This window comes from Saimiri boliviensis, chromosome 7, assembly GCF_048565385.1.
Source record: "Saimiri boliviensis isolate mSaiBol1 chromosome 7, mSaiBol1.pri, whole genome shotgun sequence".
NCBI lineage: Eukaryota > Metazoa > Chordata > Mammalia > Primates > Cebidae > Saimiri > Saimiri boliviensis.
Window position 1 is genome coordinate 38,136,925 of NC_133455.1, and position 26,333 is coordinate 38,163,257.

General features: G+C 42.8%; 1 protein-coding gene across 7 annotated transcripts in view; it reads left to right on the forward strand.

Moving 5' to 3' along the window:
- Window positions 1-26,333, forward strand: part of TMCC3 (transmembrane and coiled-coil domain family 3) — a 382,147-nt gene that overhangs the window by 227,653 nt on the left and 128,161 nt on the right. Inside the window, exon 2 of one of the 7 annotated variants that reach the window (XM_074402409.1) lies at window positions 15,725-15,946. The exons of the other annotated variants lie outside the window; for them this stretch is intronic. Within the exon in view, the coding sequence (XP_074258510.1) occupies window positions 15,920-15,946 (27 nt within the window). The 5' untranslated portion in view covers window positions 15,725-15,919. The remainder of the gene's footprint in view (window positions 1-15,724; window positions 15,947-26,333) is intronic. 7 annotated transcript variants of the gene reach the window in all.

Sequence of the window (26,333 nt, forward strand, 5' to 3'; positions counted from 1 at the left end):
GCATATGCAAAAGGATATGAAACAAACAGAATCTCTACATGCAATCAATTCTAATTTGTCTCCACTTTACATGGCAAATAGAAGTCACATTTTAATGATCACACACATCCAAAAACATAAATATTATTAGACATTCCTTCATTTTAGAAATACAATTCCATTTCCTGCCTTGATGGGGTTCAGGGAGGAAACCATCATTGAATTTTTCTAAAGAATCATTCTTTTGACAAATGTTGGCAAGGAAGTGCTTTTTCTTTTGGGGACTATGAGCTCTGTGTTGTCTTAGTGAAAAACAAAAACAAAAACTGCTGCTGATTCTACTGTCAAGCTAGTGACTTGTTTGTGCTTTGACTGAGGAACCAATTTGCCCTTGGCAGATACTAGGCTTTATATATCTAGTTATGCCATCATAGCTGGGTGGCCTAGTGGCAAAAACTGGGACAACCTACTGTTTTCTTTTCTTTTCTTTTTTCTTTGATACAGAGTCTTGCTCTGTCACCCAGTCTGGAGTGCAATGCCGCGATCTTGGCTCACTTCAACCTCTGCCTCCTGGGTTCAAGCCATTCTCCTGCCTCAGTCTCCTGAGTAGCTGCGATTACAGGTGCATGCCACCATGCCCAGCTAATTTTGTATTTTTAGTAGAGACGGGGTTTCACCATGTTGGCCAGGATGGGCTCGATCTCTTGACCTTGTGATCCACCCGCCTTGGCCTCCCAAAGTGCTGGGATTACAGGCATAAGCCACCATACCTGGCGTACTGTTTTCTTGAGAATAACACAACCACTCTCTTTCTCTCATGACCAAGTGCTCTTCACTTTTTCTTTTTAAATAAATTCTTTTCTCATCATCTCTCAGAACTGATATCTCAATCCAGGAATAACTTGAGCAGCATCTAAAGAGTTTCTTTGCTCTCCCTTATTCAAATCAGCTATTGAATGGACTCCCCCAATACCCAGCACCATTTATTAAAACAGGAAAATGATTTCTTTTGCAAAGCAATTTCATGCTTTGTTATCCCTAACACGTCTCTAAAATACAAGGTAAAATGGCAGTACCAGAAATTCCCTATTCATTCCTGAGGCTGGAAAGCAAAAATAAAATCTGAAAGGGGGGCTCCAGAAACCCAGGGCATTGTCTGCTGGACATTCTTATGCCTTGAGGATCATTGTGCAGCATTATGAAGATATTTGCTTTAAAATCATGCCTCCTGCAAGGAAAATTGTAGCCTCAAACACTGTGTCATTATGTAAATAAGTGTTAATGAATCGATTGTACAAAGTATACTGTGATTGAGAGTTGAGCTGTTTTTATGAGAAGATCACAGAAAGACAGCTGGATTTTCTTCTGCTTTTTTTTTGGGATCCTTATATTCATTCTGCTTCACAGATTTCACAGATACGACTTCTACCAGAAGGCGAGTTGTGCAGAGTTGTCATCTTTTTTGTGCTTTATTTTCTTATTGCTAAACTGTTAAGTAAAGCCAGTCCCATCTGTAAGTTTGAAAAGCTGCTTTAGGACTTAATTATTAACAGGTAACATCTCCTCTAGAAATACTGATCCTCTGGAAATACTGTGGTGTCCACATTTGCCTTTTAAGATTGATATAACCCATCCTCTCCTATAAGAAATGGGATTTCAAGGCCCTGTCCTGCCTCTCTGTATCTGCAGTTGACTCGTTGAGTGTCAGAGCTGCCCTTAGAGGGTGCCTGGGCTGGGAAGTCATTGATCAACAAATTGCACCTTGGCAGTGGAGTAGAAAGGAGACGGGCATATATTGTAGTGGGGGTTGTCTTTACCCATTAGTGTTGTAAATAGCAGGAGATAGAAGATTCCAGGATTTGTCAATCGGTCTAATGACATTTTCCCAGAAAGTCTTTATTAAGCACCTGCTGTGTTCCAAGGCATAATGGTTGGCTCTGGGTATACAGTGATGATGCAACATACTGAGCCCTGATCTCATGGAGGTAATGTAAATGAGCCATTTAATGCCTCTGGACTGGACTTGAAAAATGAAGCTAATTCCTAACCTCACTGGGTTGCTATGATGGTGAAACACGTGTTTGAAAATATAAAGTATTAAATATAAAGTTCCTGAGGTCAGTGTGATGACAGCCTCAGCAACGTCCTTAACCTTGAACTTTCTAACATCAGCTCTTTTTCCTATTACCTGCTTTCATGAAGTTATTCTCACACGGCCCTCACTTCGCCCTTTGTCTTTTTGTGACGGTTGCATTTTCCTCTCCAAGGATTATCCCATTGTTCTGATTCTTGAACAATGCCAGCTTCTTAGCTGCCTTGCAAAATATTTTTCAAAAGGAGGGGCCTCTTAAGAAATTTCTTGGGTATTTGATAGGAACTTAGAGAAAAGTGACTATTCACCAAAGATACTGAGACAAAAATGAAAAGTAACTTTCTGTATTATACATATAGTAAAAATCAGAACTTAACACCCAGAATACAGTTCTCATGAGACATCTCTGTCATTTCCTAGAGGCAGAAATAAACAGAGAACAGTTTTGGAGTTGGAGAAGTAGCCAGCCTTGTCGTCTGTGGATAGGAATGATGAGGGTTATGTTTGAGTGAGGGAGAGAGTGGAGAGGCAGTCTCTTGAGCATGCTGTTGGAGCAGCTGAGACTTGGAAATATGCAGGGAATGTTTCTGAGAATGCCTTTGCTATACAGGTTGGAGGAAGATCTCAGGCTTGCATGTAAAAGACCCCTGGCCTGTCCCAGCCTCCTGGAGTATGTTTTTGTTTTTGTTTTTGTTTTTGTTTTGGACTCATTGCACAAACTTTATCTATGGTCTGTTAATTGGGGGAGTTCCTCTTCTTCTCTCTAATTCCAATGTCCAGCGTAATGTGTGTGCCCCTGCCTCTCCCTGCTCTATGTCCCTGTCTCCTCATCTCTTCTCTCCCACACCCAAGCCCTCCACTGCACTTAGATGATTTCATCCCTAAGCGTGGGAAAACTGAGCACACCTCAAATCTGAGCCCCTAAAGAAGTGTTTTAGAGGATTTTGTTTTACAATTTGTATATTGCACAATTAACTCATCTTAAAAGATGAGGAGCTGCTGCTTTTCTTCATCCCTGACCTAAATAAATAAAGAGGCAACTTAACAGCATGGTGTAGTGCAGTTTTGGCAAGTACTTTCTTTAAAGGGCCAGATATTTTACATTTTTTTAACTTAAACATTTTAACCTTTGTGGACATGAGAAAAACTTGAGAAACATGAGAAAATGACCAGGTAGACCTAGGGACCCGTGTACAGTACACAGTCTCTAGTGTAACTATTCAAGTTGGCCAGTGTATCGTGAGAGCAGCTATAGGCAATATGTAAATTGCCTTTTGCAATTTAGCAACTTCTGGTGGCCTCTAGATAGCTTCAGGATGGGGCTGGTTGCCAAAGGAACCAACCGTGTAATTAGAGAGCAAAGCTGTGTTCCAGTAAACTTATGGACAGTGAAATTTGAATTTAATGTAATTTTACATGTCATGAAATATTATTCTTTTGATTTTTTTCCCCAAACATTTAAAACTACATCCCTTATAAAAACAGGTGCTTGAATAGATTTGGCCTCCTGGAGCTTTGTTTGTCGACTCCTGGTAGAGTGGAAGAAACTCAGAACAAGGAGTGAGAAGCTGTGCCTTCCAATTTTGGTTTGACTACTTTTTAATTTTGACATAATCATTTCACTTCTAACCTCCATTTCCCCATCTGAAAAATGAGTATGGAAAGATGGGAAACAGTAACCTGAGAGTGGAGAAAGCCGGCAGACACTACCCCAGTCAGTTGGTCATGGTCAGCATCATCAGAGCTAAGGCAGGTGGTCATGGTCAGCATCATCAGAGCTAAAGCAGGTGGTCATGGTCAACATCATCAGAGCTAAGGCAGGTGGTCATGGTCAGCATCATCAGAGCTAAGTCAGGTGGTCATGGTCAGCATCATCAGAGCTAGGTTGTCACGACAGAGTAAGAAATATTTATCTTTGTCCCTGGTTCCTGTCACAGAACTTGTATAACCCTTGGAATTTCCTGAGTGACAGGTATGATAGGATTATTTTCTATTATTCATAACAAGCCCTTTCAGCCTTACCTGAGCTTCTGCTAATGAGGTGACTTTTGGTAGGTCCATAGATAGCTTCAGGATGGGGCTGGTTGCCAAAGGAACCAACCATGTTAATTAAAGAGTGGAACTTTCAGGGCCACTGATATGGTTTGGCTGTGTCCCCACCCAAATCTCATCTTGAATTGTAGCTCCTACAATTCCCACATGTTATGGGAAGAATCCAGTGTAAGGTAATTGAATCATGGGATGGGTCTTTCTCATGCTGTTCTCATGATAGTGCATAACTCCCATGAGATCTGATGGATTTCAAAGAGTAGTTCCCTGCACCAGCTCTTTCTTGCCTGCCACCATGTAAGATGTCCCTTGTTCTTCTGCCATGATTGTGAGGCCTCTCCAGCCATGTGGAACCGTGAATCAATTATACCTCTTTCCTTCATAAATTATGCAGCGTCCAGTATGTCTTTAGTAGCAGCATAAGAACAGACTAATAGAGCCACCCTTCCTTCAGGGAGGGGTAAAGGAGTCAAGATCGAGTTAATCACCAGTGGCCAATGATGTAATCAATCATACCTCTATTATGGAGGCTCCATTAAAAAACCCTAGAGGACAGTGTTCTGAGGGTTCCAGACTGATGAATGCATCCATGTACTCAGAGTGGGGCGCATTCCAACCCCGCAGGGATGGAAGCTTATGCACTCTGCCCCTTCTGGACCTTACCCCGTGTGCTTCTCCCTTGAGTGTTCATGTGTATCCTTTATAATAAACAAGTAAGAATAGTAAAGTCTTCTCCTTAGTTCTGTGAGCCCTGAGGAGGGAGTTTTAGGATTCCCCTGACCCCCAATTTATAGCCAGTCAGAAGTATGGGGGGGCCCAGAACTTGCGACTGGTATCTGAAATGGGGCAGTCTTGTGGGGCTCTATGTTCACTCTGGGTAATTAGTGTCAGAACTGAATTGAATTGAATTACAGGATACCTGGCTGCTGTCCAGAAAACTGGAGAATTAGTTGGCATGAGGAAAAATGCCCACATTGGTATTAGAAGTGTTGTGAGCGAAACAGTTGAGAGCCACGTTGATAGCATGCACCCTTGACAGGCTTTGCTGAAAATGGCACCCCAGCCCTGTGGTCATCCTCCAGAAAAGCTGTTTACACCCGTTCAAACATGAGGAAAAGACCAGGTAGAACTAGGGACAGTATACAAAATACCTGATCGCTGTTCCTCAAAACTGTCAAGGCCATCAAAAACAAGGCAAGTGTGAACCCCAGTCACAGACCGGAGGAGACTAAGGAGACAGGATTAAACATGACATGGGATCCTGGACATGGGATCTTGGGAGAGAAAAAGGACCTCAGAGAAAATCTGGTAACATTTGAATAAAGTGTGGCACATAGTTAATCGTCACGTGCCTCTGTTGGTTCCTTCCTTGTGGCAAAACTCCTGTGGTAATGTAAGATGTTCACATTGCAGGGACTTAGGTTAGCAGAAGAGGTGAACTTTGCAACCCTGCTGTCAATCGAAAACTGTTCTACAAGAAAAGCTTTACAGTAAAAAACCACTAAGAAAAATCTCTAGGATTTGGCTGTTGATTAGGTAAAGAGGGCAAGGGAGAAGGAGAAATAAAGATTTTGTCAAAGTCTGGCCTGATTACCTTGCAAGTTAGCTATGCTAGTGGACAGAAGTAACTGACTGTAGGAGGCAGTCTGGCTTGCAATAGGAAGTATGAGGTTGTGGTGCTAGGGATATATCCATGAATGCGATGTACTGTTTAACAGTTTAAAGTAAAGCAAATGCCCAGAAAGGGCTTTTGGGTTTTAGATGTTTTGTTTAAAATGACCTCTAGCCTCACAGCATTTGGCATTTAAATTCTAATTTCAGAAAGAAAGATGAACTGGATTAAAAATAAAATAGTGATTGAACTTTGTATAAATAGCTGGACGACTCCTCATATATCTATGTTTCTACGGGAGTACATTTATATGTCGTTAATGCATTGCTGGAGCTTGGAGAAGCTAGCAGCCCCTCTTTATTTGCAGAAGGACTTAGAGTCACGTTGCCAAGTGAAACATGATGTAAGTGACTCAGCAGCAAGAGCCAGCCTTTTTTCTTTAGCTAGAAGTGCTAGCTGTGTTGACCCAAATATACTGAAGAGCATGTTTTGTTTACTTCAGACAAGAAGTAAAAGCTTTGTTTGAGTCATTCCTTTTTCTATCTACCCTATTTATATTTTACAGCCAGAACTGCCTCAAAAATGCATGCAGCCATTCATCAGAGGCCTGTAATGTCTGCTGTGCCTTAGCAATATATGACATGTGTGAAATTTATCGATGTAGATAAAACCACAGGCAAGACCTCACGCCTGCATAGGTCATGAACAGGTCTTCACCAAAGAAGAAATTCAGGTGGCAGTCCTTGTGTAAACAAAATTAAACTTTGTGAGTAACAAAAGATATATAATTAAACTTGTGAAGATAGCAAAGAAATACAGGAGCTAGTGCTGGTAAGGGTGTGAGGAAGCATGCACTGGCAGAAGTATAGATCAGCATAATTTAGGGGGAGGGCAGGTTGAAATATATAGTTCAGATTTTAAAATGTACTTAACCTTTGTTTCAGTCACTCCACTTCTAGAGACTACCCTAAGGGAACAGGCATATAAAGAGATATGAAAAGAATGATGATCTAAGCATTGTTTAAAATAGTAAAGCACTGTGATAACATCCAACAATAAGACAGACACTAGTTAGTTTCAGTGTTGTAGATGTAGCTATTATAATAGAAAGACTTGCATTCAGTTTTTGAAAAAACTTATTTCAAAATGCATTCGTATAGTCCAGTTGATACAAAAGGTGTGTGTGCATGTATACTTCTAAAAGAACGTATGTCACATTTTAAATGCTTTTAAACTGTAAATGAAAATAAAAATGTTTTCATTCTAAACCACCATGTGGACTCTCAGCGCTAAGTTCTGAGTGACGAAAACTGTCCTTCTCTCATAAATTACTATTATTTTTGTAGAGCCGAAATCATGTATCCATCACCACCCATATGCTCCCTCTCCAAAATAATCCTGACTTTCTTAAATAAAAATTATAGCTCATCCTGAATTATTGAGAAAGAATTTTCATTCAGTGTGAAGAACCTAGAGCTGTGTTATAGAGAAGCCAGCAAATAGTTATTGTTCCTTAGTTTTATTTTATGCTACAGTAGTTAAAATACCCAAAAACGGTGCTTCGTAAAAAACACCATACTTGGCCGGGCGCGATGGCTCAAACCTGTAATCCCAGCACTTTGGGAGGCCGAGGCGGGTGGATCACGAGGTCGAGAGATCGAGACCATCCTGGTCAACACGGTGAAACCCCGTCTCTACTAAAAATACAAAAAAATCAGCTGGGCATGGTGGTGCATGCCTGTAATCCCAGCTACTCAGGAGGCTGAGGCAGGAGAATTGCTTGAACCCAGGAGGCGGAGGTTGCGGTCAGCCGAGGTCGCGCCATTGCACTCCAGCCTGGGTAACAAGAGCGAAACTCCGTCTCCAAAAAAAAAGAAAAACAAAAACAAAAAACAAAACAAAAAAACACCATACTTACAAATACAGGGTGAAAAATAGGATTTCAGTGACAAAGTGGGGTTTTCTTCACTTTGATTTTATTAATTTACATCTTGCCTCTTTCCAAATGTATTTAAAGTACCTAGATCAGGTACTAAACATAGAAAAGGGCTCACACACATGAACTAACCCGCTGCACCATCACACTGCCCCCAGGGTAGTATGATAAAAGGCAGGGATGATAAAAGGCAGAACATATTTCCAAAGACACTCAAGATCTCTGAACTAGAGACTTCACCTTTAACACATGAATGAAATGACTCAAAAATCATCTTTCTTCCAAAGTCAATTGAAAACCAGTGTGGCCATGTAGTTCAGATCAGCCCAGGGGCAGAGCTTGAGAAGAAGAGCTGACTGTAGCCAGCAGGAGCCCGAAGTAAATAAGGCTTCATGTAACCATATACAGCCTGACAGAGCAGGAGAAGAAAGGAAAAGGGGTGAGGAAGGGGAAAGGGTTTGGAGGGCATCTGCTCTCTGCCAAGCACTAAACTGAAACACTTATTGTGTGCTGTCTCCTGCAGTAAGCTGCAGGCATATTCTAATGTTCAGATAGGAGTTTGATCTAAATATTTCTAAATAAATCAGTCTTCTTCCTGATGATACCCTTACCAGCTGCTTGCCGTGGGCCACCATCTCCAGATCTGCCAGTCACCCAGCTAGTTGTTAATTATCCCGGATTTCCCCTCCTCCCACCACTCTTGAGTATCTCACTAGCCACTTCTTAAACTGCCTGCCGTAGCCACGGTGAGGAGAGCTTGGGATTATCTGAAGAGGTCAACCAGATACCTTGGATTTCAGAGCCAGACTTGTGAACAGGACTTCCCTTTCATCTTCCTCATTTGAATCTGCCTTTTTCCAAAAAGGATTTGAAGTACCAAAATCTTCCAACAGAATGTGCGCTGTGAGACGTTTTATAAGAGAGAGAAATTTTACTAACTCTACGTAGAGGGGGCAGTATATACAAAAGCAAAACAAAGTGAATAAAGGAAAGAAAACAAATGTCCCACTATGGTGGGAATGAGCAAAAGGCGATGGGGAGAAAGACAGAGCACGGTTGCTCCTGGAAGTGAGTTCCTTATGATGTGTTAGTGATTCAGTAGGTGACACCTATGAAGGGTGATCACAGCTTTGTGGAAAGAGGTTTGTCTCGGAGCTTTTCCCAGTGCCTGGTAGGCTGCTTCTGTATTAGGACAACTTCACACCAAGATTCCTTCCAGAACCTTGAGCCTACTTAATCCCATCCCCATTATTTCTGCCATGCTCAGCTATACATACGATGTCAACCTCTTTTATGCCAACACCCCCTTCTTGTTCTTCACGCACCTCCATCTTTCCGTCCCTTAGTACTATTCCAAATCCTCCCCACTTCTTCAAGTCATCGCTCTGCTACCACCACCTATTCACAAGATTCCAAACAGGGGTCTGAGGACTAAGTCTGGCCCTCTGCCATGTTTTGCTTAATCTACACATCCTGCCTTTATTACTGGCAAGAGCCAAGAATCTGCGGTCTCCTGTTTGCTGAAGTCTCCAGCACTCTGTGCTGTTTCCTACTCCCATTCCCTGCTGTTTCCCGGTCTTTCCCATGTTCCATGTCTTGGTCTGGGTGGTAGTCAGCAAAGTCTGTTCAGTTAGTAAAAATTCACGGGGCACTTAATTTTGCAGTTTTCTATGAGCATGTTATATACCAGGTTAAAAAATTTTAGAAGTTAATGGGCTAGGTGCGGTGGCTCACACCTGTAATCCCAGTGCTTTGGGAGGCCGAGGTGGGTGGATCACCTGAGGTCAGGAGTTCAAGACCAGCCTGGCCAACATGGTGAAACTCCATCTGTTAAAAAAAAAAAAAAATCCCAATTTCTCTAGATAAACCCTGCAGTGGACAACGTTATTTTCCCCATTTTGTAAATGAAGCTATGGGAACATGGAAAGGACACACAGTTTGTCTATGGTCATTCAGTTGGTACATGACAGAACTGGGAGTCACACTTGGGTGGCCTGTGCTTTTTATTTTTGGAGATGGAGTCTCACTCTGTTGCCCAGTCTGGAGTGCAATGGGATGATCTCAGCTCACTGCAACCTCTGCCTTCCAGGTTTAAGTGATTCTCCTGCCTCAGCCTCCCAAGTAGCTGGGATTACAGGCATGCACCACCTCGCCCAGCCAATTTTTTATATTTTTAGAGGAGACAGGGTTTCACCATGTTGGTCAGGCTGGTCTTGAACTCCTAACCTCAAGTGGTCCACCTGTCTCAGCCTCCCAAATTGCTGGGATTACAGGCATGAGCCACCGTGCCCAGCCTTGGCCTGTGCTCTTGACCACTGTGTCTTCCTTCTTGTCAAGAGAGTTGGTCCAACCATGAGAGACTCTAATTCTACTCTTGGCTTCTCTTTGCCACTTCAATATCCCAACCATGAGTTTCAGAGATTCATTTACATTTTTTTAAGTGCTATGGTAGATTAAATGTGGCCCTGAATTATCTGCAACTCCTTTCACTGATATGTAGGATCTTATTGTCCTTCCCTTGACTTTGGGCTGGTCTTAACAATTCACTTCACTGGTAGAATGCAGTAGAGATGACACTCTTGACTTATGAGGTAGACTGTAAGAAGCTTTGTAGCATCTGCCTTGGTTCCTTTGAACACTGACTCTTAGAATCCAGTTGCCAAGCCGTGAGAAGCCATAGAGAGGCCCACATGGAAAGGAAATATGGACACTGGCTGACAGCCCAGCTTAGCTCCCAGCCTACAGCCAGCACCAACTTGCCAACCATGTAAAGGAGTCATCTTGGAATCGTATCCTCCAGCTTCAATTGAATGACTCCAGTTAATGTCCCATAGAGCAGAGATGAGTTATTCCCGCTGAGCACTGCCCAAATTGAAGATTTCACGAGAAAAATAAATGACTAGTATCATCTTAGGCCACTAAATTTTGGGATGGCATGTTATATGGCAGTGACTGGAAGACCAGCCCATTTTTTTTAAACTAATATATATTAGAATCATATGTGAGATCAGAATAAGTTTTGCTTTCTTTAATATTAATGTTATCATAGAAAGTTTCTTCTAGGAAAAACTTAACTCTTAATTCAAGCCATTACTGAAAATCATTCCAGGAATTATCTTCGCTGCTAAAAATGCTTTTTTCTCTATCCTCACTAAAGGAAATACCAAAGACCACCAACGGTAGCTCACATTTCCTGACTCAATTGAAACTTTCTAGGAAAAAACACATTTGCTGGTAGAATATCAACAAAGTCCCATCAAAATAATTGTAGGAAGTAAATCAATGTAAAATCAGTTTCTTTATAAATCTGTGAGTTGCTGGAAATTAGATATGAAAACTGTACAGTCTAAAGTTAGTTCTTCACATTAGCTAAATGAGCAGAACACTAACATCTCACATTTTTGGCTGGGGCTCCCCACTTACTCAAGATACTTGCTTGGCAAGTGTTTTTCCAACTAAACTGCAGTTACACAGGGTGTGTTCCACCACACTGGACTAGCCAAGTTGGAGAGTGACTGATTATCAGGGTGATGTGTTTTCTGCAAAGGGAAGTCACAGGGTTATAGCTCCCATTTCTTCTGAGCCCTTTGCAGGATGTACTCTCTGTGCTCTTTCCCCAGCAAGATAAGTGAGGTAGGGAATAGATGCTTTTGAATGCATGGCTGGTGGTTAAATGCCTGTAAGAAACTTGATAGGGATATGGGTGATATTGACATATGTGTTAGAAAATTGATACTTCTAGCTGGGCACAGTGCACGCCTGTAATCCCAGCACTTTGGGAGGCTGAAGCGGGCGGATCACAAGGTCAAGAGATCAAGACCATCCTGGCCAACATGATGAAACCCTGTCTCTACTAAAAATTCAAAAGTTATCTGGGCATGGTGATGTGCACCTTTAGTCCCAGCTACTTGGGAGGCTGAGGCAGGAGAATCGCTTGAACCTGGGAGGCAGAGGTTGCAGTGAGCCGAGATCACATTACTGCACTCCAGCCTGGTGACAGAGCGAGACTCTGTCTCAAAAAAAGAAAAAGAAAGTTGATAGTTCTACGAAAACTTTAAGAGTGATGGCCACTGCTCTAGTCTGAATGTTTGTGTGCCTCTACCCCCAGCCAATTCATACGTTGAAACATAATCCCCAATGCAATGGTATTAGGAGGTGGGACTTTTGGGAAGTGATTAGTTCAAGAGGGTAGAGCCCTCATGAGCAGGATTAGGCTGAGTGGAGCTTGTTTGCCCCTTCCTCCATCTATGAGGAAGCAGGTCCTACCAGACACTGAACCTGCCAATGCCTTGATCTTGAACTTCCCGGCCTCTAGAATTGTGAGAAATAAATTTCTGTCGTGTAGAAGCCACCGAATCCATGGCATTTTTTATAGCAACCTGGAGTATGACAGCCACAGTATATAGTTAAGTGAAAGAAAAAAAAAAAAGCAGGTTGACAAATTGTATTGTATCACACAATTTGTTTGATGTATAGATGGATGGATAAGAGATGGTGAGTTAGGGCCGGGCACAGTGGCTCATGCCTATAATCCCAGCACTTTCAAGGCCAAGATGGGTGCATCACCTGAGGTCAGAAGTTTGAGACCAGCTTGGACAACATGATGGAACCCTATCTCCACTAAAAATATAAAAAAGCAGCCAGGTGCCGTGGCTCATGCCTGTAATCCTAGTACTTTGGGAGGCCGAGGCAGGCAGATCATGAGGTCAGGAGTTCAAGATCAGACTGACCAACATGGTGAAACCCTGTCTATACTAAAAATATAAAAATTAGCTGGGTGTGGTGGCACATGCCTGTAATCCCAGCTACTCGGGAGGCTGAGGCAGGAGAATCTCTTGAAACCAGAAGGTGGAGGTTGCAGTGAGCTGAAATGGCACCACTGCACTCCAGCCTGGGTGACAGAGTGAGACTCAGTCTCAAAACAAAAACAAAAACAAAAACAAAAACAACAACAAAAAGAACTTAGCCAGATGCGGTGGTGCACTCCTGTAATCCCAGCTACTCGGGAGACTGAGGCAGGAGAATTGCTTGAACCTGGGAGGCGGAGGTTGCATGAGCTGAGATTGTGCCACTGTACTCTAGCCTAAGCAACAGAGTGAGACTTATCTCAAAAAGAAAAAAAAGAGATGTTGAGTTAGAAAGAGGTGTTTTTTAGCAAGGCCAAATAATGTATTCTCTTAGATTGGGGATGCTACTCAACTCTGCAGCTCTGGCTTGAAAGTAGCCACAGATTATATATAAAAAGATGTACAGGGCCATGTGTCACTAAAACTTCGTGGATGTTGAACATTGAGTTTCTTTTTTTTTGAGACAAAGTCTTGATCTGTTGCCAGGCGCCAGGCTGTAGTACAGTGGCGTGATCTCGGCTCACTGCAGCCTCTGCCTCCCAGGTTCAAGCAATTCCCTTGCCTCAGCCTCCCAGGTAGCTGGGACTACAGGCGCACGCCACCATGTTCAGCTAATATTTTTTGTATTTTTAGTAGAGATGGGGTCTCACCATGTTGGCCAGGATGGTCTCGATCTCTTGACCTCGTGATCCGCCCGCCTCAGCCTCCCAAAGTGCTGGAACTACAGGCTTGAGCCACCATGCCCGGCCGAACATTGAGTTTCATGTAATTTTCACATGTCACAAAATATTATTCCTATTTTCAGTCATTTAAAAGTATAAAAACAATCAGTTTATACAGTTTATAGGCTGTATAAAAATAGGGGCAGACTGGCTTTGGCCACAGGCCATAGTCTCCTGACGCCTGTTGTCATTTGGGTTGTGGAGAATTTGGGGAGAAGTGGCTTGCTTTCACCCTCTACTGTCTAAACTTTTGTATTTTTGGAACTTTTTAGAACAAGTATTATTTTTTGAGATAAGGTCTTGCTCTGTTGCCCAGGCTAGCGTGCAGTGGCATGATTGTAGCTCACTTCAGCCTCAAATTCCTGGGTTCAAGTGATTGTCCCACTTTAGCCTCCCAAGTAGCTGGGATTACAGGCATGTACCACCACACCTGGCTAATTTTTAAAAATTTTTATCTTTTATAGAAATGATGTTTCCGTATATTGCCCAGGCTGGTCTTGAACTCCTGGGCTCAAGTGATCCTCCTGCCTCCGCCTCACAAAGTCTTAGGATTATAGATGTGAGTCATAGCATCTGACCTATGACCTTTAAAATAAATAAATAAATATATATATTTCCATGTTAGAGCAAAGGAAGAGGAGAAAGTCTCTGTGTGGGCCCCTGTTAGGTTTCAGTAAGAAAAGGACACGTGGTAGAACCTTAGGGCTCTTGTTCGAATAAGGTCTCATTTATTCAGACTGACCCACCCAGAATTTGGTTGAAAGTCCCACTTGTTCTCTCTAAAGAGATTTATGAACTTAATTATAAATAGTTTAAGGTAAATAGTGTTATTAATTGTACATTATTTTCTTTCTTTTTTTTTTTGTTATTGTACTTTAGGTTCTGGGGTACATTTGCAGATCATGCAGGATTGTTGCATAGGTACACATGTGGCAATGTGGTTTGCTGCCTCCATCCCCCCGATACATTATTTTCATTCTAAAGCAGGCCTATTAGAATATCTGTAGGAGAAGAGGGTGAGCTTAGATTAAGAAAACTTGAAAGCAACACCATATTCTTTTTAAAATGTTGTTACCCAGACTAATTCAGACTTCCGTCTCTTCTTCTTTAACCCACAATTGACAATGCTTTTATGGTACCTGTCTTAGGCTAGTTTGTATTAGGTCTGTTTATGTTCTTCTTTTTGTCCATCTTTACTCTGTAAATTCTCTGAAGGCGTGGGTCTTATATATAATACCTTTTATTCATTCACTTATTAAACAAGTATTTACTGAGTGCTTTCTTCGTATCAGGCATTTTGATCTGTGGCGCACACAGTCTTTGTTGAATCTGACCTTGTACTGTCCATCTGGATTCATGTTATTCCTCCTGGATAACAAATTAGCTTGACCTCACAGGTCAACTGTGATTATGAGTGGGTGCTTAGGTAGTGCTGTGGTTTGAATGTATCCCCCAAAAGTTTATGTGTTGGAAACTTAATTGCCACTGTAACAGTATTAAGAGGCGAGGCCTTTAAGAGCTTACTGGGCCATGAGGGATCTCCCCTCGTGCATGGATGAATGCTGCTGTTGGAGGAATGGGTTCCTGATAAAAGGATACATTCGGCCTCCTTTTTCTGTGTCCTGTGTGCGTGCTTCCTTGCCACATGATACCATCTGCTAGGCGATGACCCCAGCCAGTTGCTGGTACCATAATCTTGGACTTTCCAGCCTCCACAACTATGAGCCCAATAAACTTCCGATCTTTATAAATTACCCAGGCTGTGATGTTCTGTTATTGCAGCAGAAAAAGGGACTAAGGTAGTGTGTTAGGAGGCATTGGGAGAGTCAACTAAAAAGAGACCCTTGTCTGTCACCCATCTGGGAGATGAGTATGACAGCACATGGGTCACATATATGTCACCCCTCATGTAGATTGTGAATTGTGGCACATGAAGGGCACCTGTGGGCAGGGTGAGGTGATGGTGGAATAGATACAGATTTGGTGTCAGATCATATTCAGATTAATTTCCCTTCTGCCTCTTCTTTGTGACATCACCAGTGGAGCCTTAGTCTCCTCTTTAAAATGTGCAAAATAATATCTACTTTAAAAGACTACTATAGGCCTTTAAAAATCATTACTATTATGATCATTATTAATAGCTAATATTTATTGAACATGTATTATGTCTTGTGTTGGCTGCTTTACAGGTATTATCTCATTTAATTATCAACACTCCTACTGTTATTCTAATTTTACAGATCAAAAACTGGGACAAAGAGGGTACAGTTAACACAAGGTTACACAGCACATGATCACGTAATGTGTGTGAAAGTCCTGTGCCGTGCCTGGCACATGATAGGTGCTGTGTGGCCCTTTGCCTCCTGTTTTCTCTTCCCACACTCCCCATGCTATATAGCAACAGCGTTGAGGACACCACCAACTCTTCTTGGGTGGTTTGTTTATTTCCGTAGGGAAAAGCTCATTCATTCCTTTTTCCTCCTCCAGGCGTCCTCAGACTAGATGTGTCACTTATAAGATTTCCAATGGAGCCCTTCTTTTCATTTATTATGAAGCTTTCAGCCCCGGGCTTTGACAAGACTACGGTGTTACCTAGAGCCCAAACAGGAAACAGATGATACACCCAAATCAGATCATCCGAAGAGCATTAATGAAGTAACGTCTTACAAAGGAAGAGAGAAAATGCAGATCATTACAGAGCTCCTTCAGGTTAGTCACAGAAGGGCTAACACCAGCCCTAGGCCTAAAGAGGAAAGGGAGAACTTACCCAACTTGGGGACGAAGAGGTTGTGTGGAGGGGGCTTTCTGACCCAAGCTGTGACCTTCAGTTAGGGGATGCAGCCAGCGCACAGTGAGCCATAGAGTAGGGAACAGGGGACATGAAAACCCCAGCCTCACTCTTCTCTCTCCTTCCCCCTGCTGCCGCTCCTCAGGGGCGAGCCCAGCTGGAAGCCATGTCCATGGATGCAGCCAGGTACACTGGACTTCCAGAGAAGGTAGGGTGGATCTTGAGGGGCAGGTGGAAGGTATCAGCCCCGCTGCCACCCGGGCACACTCAGGAAACGGTGAGGCGGATCGCAAGTTCAGTTTCACATACTTCTTGACGTTTGTGCAGATTCAGACGTTCTCGGCTCCAGCTGTTTAACAGATGGTTAGGTCTTCCAGGTAGACGGTTACAAATTACTTTTTGTAAGTGTGCATTTGGGAAAAGTCTGGCAATGGATTAGTTAAGGGAAAAGAATTGAAGTTGGTTCTTCTATATAGCCTTTGAGACGGATTCACTATCTCTTTTTTTTTTTTTTTTGAGACGGAGTTTCGCTCTTGTTACCCAGGCTGGAGTGCAATGGCACGATCTCGGCTTACCGCAACCTCCGCCTCCTGGGTTCAGGCAATTCTCCTGCCTCAGCCTCCTGAGTAGCTGGGATTACAGGCACATGCCACCATGCCCAGCTAATTTTTTGTATTTTTAGTAGAGACGGGGTTTCACCATGTTGACCAGGATGGTCTCGATCTCTTGACCTCGTGATCTACCCGCCTCGGCCTCCCAAAGTGCTGGGATTACAGGCTTGAGCCACCGAGCCCGGCCTGGATTCACTATCTCATTAGCCATATCTCTTACAAAACCTCAGTTCACTTATTTATAAAATGAACACAGTAAGCCATTCTTCTCAGGGACACGTGAGGTCTCAACTGGGCAAAGTCTATTGCTTTTGTAGACCTTATTATCAATTTTTAATAGATTTTTAAATAATTCTTGAGACTTCTCGTGGAGATGAGAAGTCTTCATGTGCAGAGTAGCATAGAACCTCTTAAATTAGATTTGAGATACAAGTGCCTGTATCTTTCTTTAGGTTGTTAACTGGCATATTGTCAACGGTCGCATCTTAGAGGTTCATCTTGGAGGCGAATAACTTGACTTGAAAGGTCATATGGATTTTTCTTTGACATTTTTTCACGTTAGACCAACAATCTCCCACCTTTTTGGCTCCAGGGACCGGTTTTATGGAAGATAATTTTCCCACAGACAGTGGGCAGGTTGTGGGGAAGGGACGGTTTGGGGATGATTAAAGCGCATTACATTTATTGTGCATTTTATTTCTATTATTACATTGTAATATATAATGAAATAATTATACAACTCACTGTAATATAGAGTCAGAAGTGGAAGGTAGGGTAGATCTCCAGGAGCAAGTGGAAGGTATCAGCTTCCAGCCCCTCGAGGTCCACTCTACCTTCTCTGGGAGTCCAGCTCTCACTGGGAGCCCTGAGTTTGTTTTCCTGCAACTAGACAGTCCCATCTTGGGGGGTGGTGGGAGACAGCGACAGAGCCTCAGGCATTAGATTCTTGTAAGGAATGCCCAACCTTGGTCCCTCACATGCTCAGTTCATAATAGATTTCGGGCTTCTATGAGAATCTAATGCCGCCGCGGATCTGACGGGAGGCAGGGCTCAGGTGCTGATGCCGCTGGAAATACAAATGAAACTTCACTCTCTCGCTTGTTCAGTCACCCACTGCTCACCTCCCGCTGTGCAGCCCAGTTCCTAATGGGCTACAGACTGCTATCAGTCCATGGCCCTTGGGGACCCCTGATTTAGATGGTCTCAGACATGCCAGTCAGGATAATTGAGACCCTGTCTACCTAGGATCAGCTACTTAAATCAACAAACTAAACTTCCTCCCTCATTATTGTAGTCTGTGTACTACAGGTAACGTCTAGAATAAATTACGTAAAATGGAACACGTAAAGACGGTTATGTCATATATCTACCAGGTACCTTAAAGTTTAGGCAGTAGATTGGTAACTATGTGGAATAACTGACACTCTCAAACATTATTTGTGGTGGGAATTTAAGTTGGTTCAGCCATTTTGAAAAACCAGCAAGTTCCACTAAAGCTAAGCATATACCCACCCCATGAATAGCAGTTCCATTACTAGGTATACATCCAAGAGAAATGTGTGCATGTGTCTTTTAAAAGACATGCGCAATCGTGTCTATATCAGCCTTATTCCTAACAGCCCAAACTAATTAATAATCCAAGTGGATATCAACAGGGGAATGAATACAGTAAAATGTGGGGCTTCCTACACAGTGAAATACTTCATAGCAACACAAATAATGAACTAATTAAAATATAAGAAACTAATGAAACAAAGAGGAATGTGGATGAATTTCAAAGATATTGTGCTGGGAGAAATAAGCCAGACATAAAAAGAGTATTTTTATGAAGTTCAGGAAGAGGTAAAACTTGATAATGGCTATGGAAGGAAGTTTAAACAAACAAACAAAAAAAGGTGGGCCGGGTGCGGTGGCTGATGCCTGTAATTCCAACACTTTGGGAGGCCGAGGCAGGTGGGTCACGAGGTCAAGAGATCGAGACCATCCTGGCCAACATGGTGAAACCCCATCTCTACTAAAAATACAAAAAGCCGGGCATGGTGGCGCATGCCTGTAATCCCAGCTACTTGGGTGGCTGAGGCAGGAGAATGGCTTGAACCCAGGAGGCAGAGGTTGCAGTGAGCCAAGATTACACCATTGCACTCCAGCCTGGGCAACAAGAGCAAAACTCCATCTTAAAAAAAAAAAAAAAAAAAAAAAAGATTACCCCTTATACCAGAGTGGGGCTGGGAAGTATTGATTTGGAAGAGTCATAATGAAACATTCTGGATGTTGGAAATACTCTGTATTTTGATATAAGTGGTGTTACAGAAGCATCCCTATGTAAAAATTCATCAGACTGTACACTTTAGTTTGCATACTTTACCAGCTTTTCTTCTTATATACTATAATAAAAGTGGTTTTGAAAAAAAATTTGTTGAGCATTACAGCCAAATCCTGGCAAATGTGGCAATGACGATATCAGGAAACATAGTGAAACGTTTAACTTAACTATAACATAATCATTCTGGAGAGTTTGGCAATGTGTATTAAAAATCTTAGGAGTATGCACAACTTTGACATAACGGTATTCTGTGTGTGTGTGTGTGTGTGTGTGTGTGTGTGTGCGCGCATGCGTGCATTCCAAAGATTTCTTCATTTCTTGCATTTGAAGTACTCTTCAATAACATCCTTGACCTGAGACTCCTTGGATGTTCATTTCAATGTTCTTTGTAATATTAAGCATTTGGAAATGACCCAATGTTCAATTTAGAGAATTGGTAATGAATTCTGGAATAATATGCAGCTAGTTAAGAAATGTCGTAGAGGAAGGGTCTGTGTTTGCATTCCTGTGTGTTTCTATAGAGAAACCTCATCTCTATTAAAAATACAAAAATTAGCCAGGCATGGTGGTGGGTGCCTGTAGTCCCAGCTACTTGGGAAGCTGAGGTAGATTATGACAAAGACTTCAGAAAATGGTTAGCTGGCTCAAAAGTGGCTGGCTCTAATCATGATGAAGACATTTGAAATATGTGTATTGAATGAAATGGATAGATATTACGTGTCCGATTATCACATTATTTACATCCCTGGCTGAAAAATGCTGAAGGTCTCACATTCCTTCCTTGAAAATCTGTTTTTCTCGTATTCTTTTACTTACCCTTAAATTTTTGGGGGATCTGCATATCTGATTCAGACCCAGCAAATAAAATCTGGTCTGTCTTGAAAGTGTATTTTTCGGGCTGGGCACGGTGGCTCACATCTTTAATCCCAGGACTTTTGGAGGCTGACATGGGCGAATCACGAGGTCAGGAGATCGAGACCATACTGGTCATGGTGAAACCCCATCTTTACTAAAATACAAGAAATTAGCCAGATGTGGTGGTGCACACCTGTAGTCCCAGCTACTCAGGAGGCTAAGGTAGGGGAATCGCTTGAACCCAGGAGACGGGGGTTGCAGTGAGCCGATACTGTGCCACTGTACTCTAGCCTGGCAACAGAGCAAGACTCCATCTAAAAAAAAAGTTTATTTTTCCTTTTTAGCATTGTTGGTTATATTAGTCTGTTTTCACACTGCTGATTAAGACATACTCGAGACTGGCTAATTTATAAAGAAAAAGAAGTTTAATAGACTCAGTTCCATGTGGCTGGGGGGGCCTCACAATCACGGTGGGAGGCGAAGGCACATCTGACATCACAGCAGATAAGAGAGAGAATGAGAACAAAGTCAAAGGGGCTTCCTCTTAACTAACCATCAGATCCCATGAGACTTACTCACTACCATGAGAACAGTATGGGGGAAACCACCCCTATGATTCAATAATCCCCCACCAGATCCCTCCCGTAATATGTGGGAATTACGGGAACTACAATTAAAGATGAGATTTGAGTGGACACAGCCAAACCCTATCACTGGTTAAAGAAACTCCAGGCCTCTAAGAGAAACTGTTGATGTAAATGTAGAAACTGAGGGCCAGGTGTGATGGCTTAAGCCTGTAATCCCAGCACTCTGGGAGGCTGAGGCGGGTGGATGACGTGAGCTCAGGAGTTCGAGACCAGCCTGGTCAACATGGAGAAACCCCATCTCTATTAAAAGCACAAAAATTAGCCAGGCGTGGTGGTGGGTGCCTGTAATCCCAGCTACTTGGGAGGCTGAGGCAAGGGAATCACTTGAACTCAGGAGGTGGAGGTTGCAGTGAGCCAACATCACCCCATTGCACTCCAGCCTGGGCAACAGAACGAGACTCAGTATCAACAAAAATATATATTTGTATGTGTATAATTATATATACACATTTATTGTAACTGTGTATATACGTGTGTGTGTGTGTGTGTGTGTGTGTGTGTGTATGTGTGTGTATATATAGAGAGAGACACTGAGTAGTAAATAGTACAGGCATTTGGAAGAAAGCTGCTGGATAAGTGGAAGCCTGATTTTACTGTTTTCCCACAATAAAACCCCATCCTGTGTTTAGTTACCATTAACTGTCCTTTCAGAGTTATTTCTAAGAAGCCCACTTGGAGACATCTAGGCTTTCTAAAATTTAATAATGTCTCCGATGGAAATAATATTACATGCTAATTAATTGTCATGGGGTAACATTATTCAAATTGGTAACTATAATTCCCAAAGATTATATTAAGTTTGATCCATGGGCACAGCTATTCTCTGAGAAATAAATTCAAAAATTTATTTCTGTCTCTTCTTTTGACCAAAGGAAAAATTAAGTCAGTGACCTTGGTAGGTTTCTTATTTTGAAAAATGTATGTGAGATTTTGTACTGTCATTTCTAAAAGCTTTTTAATTCAGGTTAGCCAGAAATCTTTGGGAGAGGGTAATTTTTTCATTGGAAAGTGTGAGAGTCATATTATTTTCAAGGTTACCTTGTCCTGAGCTGTTTTTTTTTTTTTTTTTAATGTCTCAGAGCTTCAGTTTCTAAATCTGTAACATGGAAATAATAATGATACAACATCTTAATGGTAGTGGAAGAACGACATCTTGTCTGGCATGCGACAAGCACTCAATTGTTGTTAACTCTGTATGTGTGCATATATACTAACTCCAGGCGCATAGCATTATTTATACAAGTTATTATCTTGGTTTCTCACCTCTTACTTACCACCATATTTGGCACACACTAGGTATTATTGTTTTTTTGCCTGAAGTCCCCTATTTTGTGGGATCTGAAAATCAAATCAATTGAACTCATAGACATACAAAGTACCAGAGGCTGGGAAGGGTACTGAGAGTTGGCAGGGAAGTTGGGATTGTTAATGGATACAAAAAAAATAGAATGAATAAAACCTACTATTTGATAGCATAATAGGATGACTATAGTCATTAATAACTTAATTTTATATTTTAAAAATAACTTAAAGAATGTCATCGGATTGTTTGTAACTTAAAGGATACATGGGTAAAGCCTGGGTGCAGTGGCTCATGCCTGTAATCCCAGCACTCTGGGAGGCCAAGGCAGGCATATCACCTAATGTCAGGAGTTCAAGACCAGTCTGGCTAACATGGTGAAACCCCATTTCTACTTAAAAAAAAAAAAAAAAAAAAAAAGAGTTAACTGGGCATGGGCATGGTGGTGTTGGCCTATAATCCAAGCTACTCAGGAGGCTGAGGTAGGAGGATTACTTGAGCCCAGGAGGTGGAGGTTGCAATGAGCCGAGATCACACCATTGCACTCCAGCTTGGGCAACAAGAGTGAAACTCCATCTCAAAAAAAAAAAAAAAAAAAAAAAAAAAGATAAATGCTTAAGGGGATTGGTGCCCCATTCTCCATGATGAATGATGTGTTTATTTCATATTTCATGCCCGTATTAAAACATCTCATGTACCCCATAAGTATATATACCTACCATGTACCCAGAGAAGATTAAAATAAAATTTTTTTAAAAATGAAGTCCCCTGCTTTGGTTTTTCTTATATGGAAAAAAAAAAATGGTGACCAGTATTTTTTTTTCTAGGCCACACCAACCTGGTTTTTCAGTGGAATTACAAATATTTTCTAGTAAAATTAAACATGACAGTAGCCATTTAATCCCTTTCAAAACTCTCCATTTTATTCAAGAGGATTCTTGTGGTGCCCTATCCTTTTACCTCATTCGTTCATTTATTCATTCGACAGATATTTACAGAACACCAATCCTGAGCTGTGCACACAGGTAGGTGCTGGGGACACTGTGAATGAGACAAGAAGAGTCCCCTGCTGTTACTTATGCTGGGGATGCCTCGAAGCCATCATTTTTTTCTTTTTTCTTCTTTCTTGTTTTTTGAGATTTAGTCTCACTCTGTCGCCCAGGCTGGAGTACATTGGTGCGATGTCAGTTCAGTGCAACTCCACCTCCCAGCTTCAAGCAGTTTTCCTGCCTCAGCCTCCCAAGTAGCTGGAACTACAGGCACGCGCCACCACACCCAGCTAACTTTTTGTATTTTTAGTAGAGACAGAGTTTCACCATGTTAGCCAGGATGGTCTCCATCTTCTGACCTCTTGATTCACCCGCCTCCGCCTCCCGAAGTGCTGGGATTACAGACGTGAGCTACGGCGCCCCGCCTGATGGCCTCACTTGTTTTGCTCCTCCGCCGAACAGTTTCCAATCCTAGTTTCCCCATTGCTTAGGAGCTAGTCATGGAGGCCAGCCGCTTGCTTCCATGAGCACAGCTGCTCCCTAAGCAGTGAGCCTCCTGGCGTTCCAAGCAAAGAAACTCTCCACCTCCAGACCCTTGCTGGACTTACAGACAGGTCAGGGGTTGTGCAGCCCATGCAGAACGGAAACCCTCTCTCCAGGAACTGCATTAAAACAAACTGATTATGGCACAAAATCTTGGCAGAAAGACTTGAAAAACGTCCCGTGAACAAATACCGAGTCATCGGAGGCTTGTCCACATGATTTACCAGCATTTTTTCACATGACAAAGATGTGAAGTTAAACTAGGGAAATGTGTCAGCCGCTATTGGCATGAACCAGAGATATTTACAGGGGAGGGTGAGGGACTCTGGTCCCAAGTCTCTCAGATTCTTAAAACAGCAAGGATTATGCAAAGATAAAAAGCAAAAGTAAGCAATAAAAACTGTGAATGAAGCATGAACACAAAGAGGGGAAATCCTTCTGTGGAAACAAGCTTTCCTTGAGAGGAGAAAAACAAGACTGCTAAAAAAGAACCTGTCAGCCTGGAGTAATAAATGGAGGCTGGTGCCTGCACCGCGCTTCCCTAGTCCACGTTTGTCTGCTAAAACACGATGTTTTTAAATGGAAATGAACGTTTGGCAGCTCCAGGACTGACGTAGCTAACACCGGCTCCACTGCGGAGTGGGAACGCCAATGACACACGTGAAGATGGTTTCAGGAGTGGCTGAGGCGGAGGGGAAGGGGATGCGGGAAAGTGATAAAAAGCAGGTGGATTCTCCGAGGTCCGGTGTGAGCGCAGAGGCAGCTTGATTCGGGAACTGATTCTTCAAATGGTACTCACCCATTCATCGAATGAGTATTTCTGGAGCATCTGCTCTGTGTCTTACATGGTGCGGGGCTGTGGGGATGCAGAGGAAGCTGCCGCGGGGGAAGGAGCTGACATGCCTCGAGGCCCCGCCGTTTGCGGGGAAATGCTCCGCAACCCTGAGAACTGTGTCCCAGGGCTCCGAGGTGGTGGAAACTGGCCTTAAAGCGAAGTCGTTCTGACTCCAGAGCTCACTGCCTCCCGTTGTTTTGGAATCTTTATCCTGTGGTGGTTTGCTTTTATGTTTACTTTTAACCAAGGCTAAAATCTCTACTCCTGGTGTGGAATGCCGCTTCTCCTTTGATCTTTGGAATCTGCTTGGATCACAGTGTCTTTCTGATCCAGAGAACCATATTCTCAGGCGATATGACTGATTCTCCCTTTTCTTTCTAGCTCCTGTTTTTTCGCCTTAGACTCTGTATGGGTTTCACGTTCAAGCTCTGAAGCATCCTTTCTGTTGGCAAATACGCATGCTGAACCCCCACCCCCAAGATTTTCTCTGCTATCTCCCCAAGATAGACACAAATGCTTCCTCTCTCCAAACCAAACTTAGTAGAAACCAAAATGAAAGCGAGGACAGAGACTCAGTGCATTGCTGAAGGCACTCCAGGTCCTTCGCTCTTCTCATTCTATACTCAGATTTTTTATTTGAAAGACAAAAAGATACGTCCGTAGTAGACCATGGTAAAACGAGGTCCATGGGTTTGATTCAGAGAACACTAAGCAGAGGCTGCAGAAGAGTATCATAAACAAGCATGGCTGTGCAAACTTTAAGATGATCTACATTATGTCTGTGTCTTTTATTGAGCATCTACTATGTACCAGGCACTGCAGCGCCAGGGAATATGTTTTTTGGTAACAAACACAACAGATAAAAATTTTTTTGCTGTCATGGGGCTTATATTCAAATGGAGGGAACAGTCAAAAAACCTAACAAGTACGGTTTCTGTGGTGGGTTAGAAAGCATTAAGTGCTAAGAAGAAAAAGGAGGAAAGAGAGGGAATATGAAGGACTGTGGTTGTGATTTTGCATAGGGAGGCCAAAGAAAGTGTCTCTGAAAAGATGGCATGTGAGTAAAGACAGGGAATGAACAGATACCTGGAGAGCCTTTCAGGAAACAGCAGATATGAAGGCCCTGAGCAAGGAGAAGGCCTGGTGTGTGTTCCAGAAGAGTGAACAAACCAACGAGGCCAGAACACAGACGGTGTCATAGTAAGGAGATGCGCTGTGACTATAGAGGGTCTGGCAGGATTTGGGCTTTTCTCTAAGTGAGATGAGAGCCATTAGGAATGAGCAGATTTGACTTAGTTTTAACAGAGGTTGGCAGGGTCAAAGGTGGGGTACTTAAGGGTGGGGGAAATGCTATTGGAAATCACCTCCAATAGCAGCATGTGTATGCTATTGGAGGTGATCCATGGAGAGAGAAAACATGCCAGTGCAGGGAAGAGGGCAGGATTGCTGGTTCGAGGCCCCTAAGCAGGGAAGCGGGCTTGGACTGCGGAAGATGAGGAGAGGCTTTGGCCTCAGGCTCACAGACAGTTCATCCGTGGCAGCAGGAGGGAGGCAGAGCGTATCTGGGCACAGGGGCAGGTGGGAATAGACGTGGTAGAGGGAATGTGTGGAAATTCTCTCCTGATTGCTTCGATTACTTTTCAGAGAAGTGGAAAACAAGATCATGAGCCAAGAGTGAAGATGGAGGAGGGGGAGATGTCAGAAGTTTGAGGAGAGAGGAGTATGAACTAACCATCTAGCCACGTGGCAGCGTAAATCTACCAGGGAATGTGGTAGGATTGCCAAGTGGCAGTCCTAGTTTCTGGCAGTGAATTTAAAATGTCTGTAATCTCAGCCATTGGGAGGCTAAAGGAGAAGGATCATTTGAGCTCAGGAGTTTGAAACCAGCCTGGGCAACATAGCAAGACTGTCTCTTAAAAAAAAGTCCTGAAAACAAATCATAATGGGATTGGTCTTATTGGTTTTGAAGGCTGAGAATATATATGTGTGGGAGGGGAGTGGGGAAGGGAAAGATAGTGTTGTGGTGATGAGTTGGGGGTGGCAGTTCTTGCCAGAAGCTCTTAGAACATTGTCGTTTCCGGCCGGGCATGGTGGCTCACGCCTGTAGTCTCAGCACTTTGGGAGGCTGAGGTGGGCGGATCACCTCAGGTCAGGAGATCGAGACTGTCCTTGCTAAGATGGTGAAATCCTGTCACTACTAAAAAT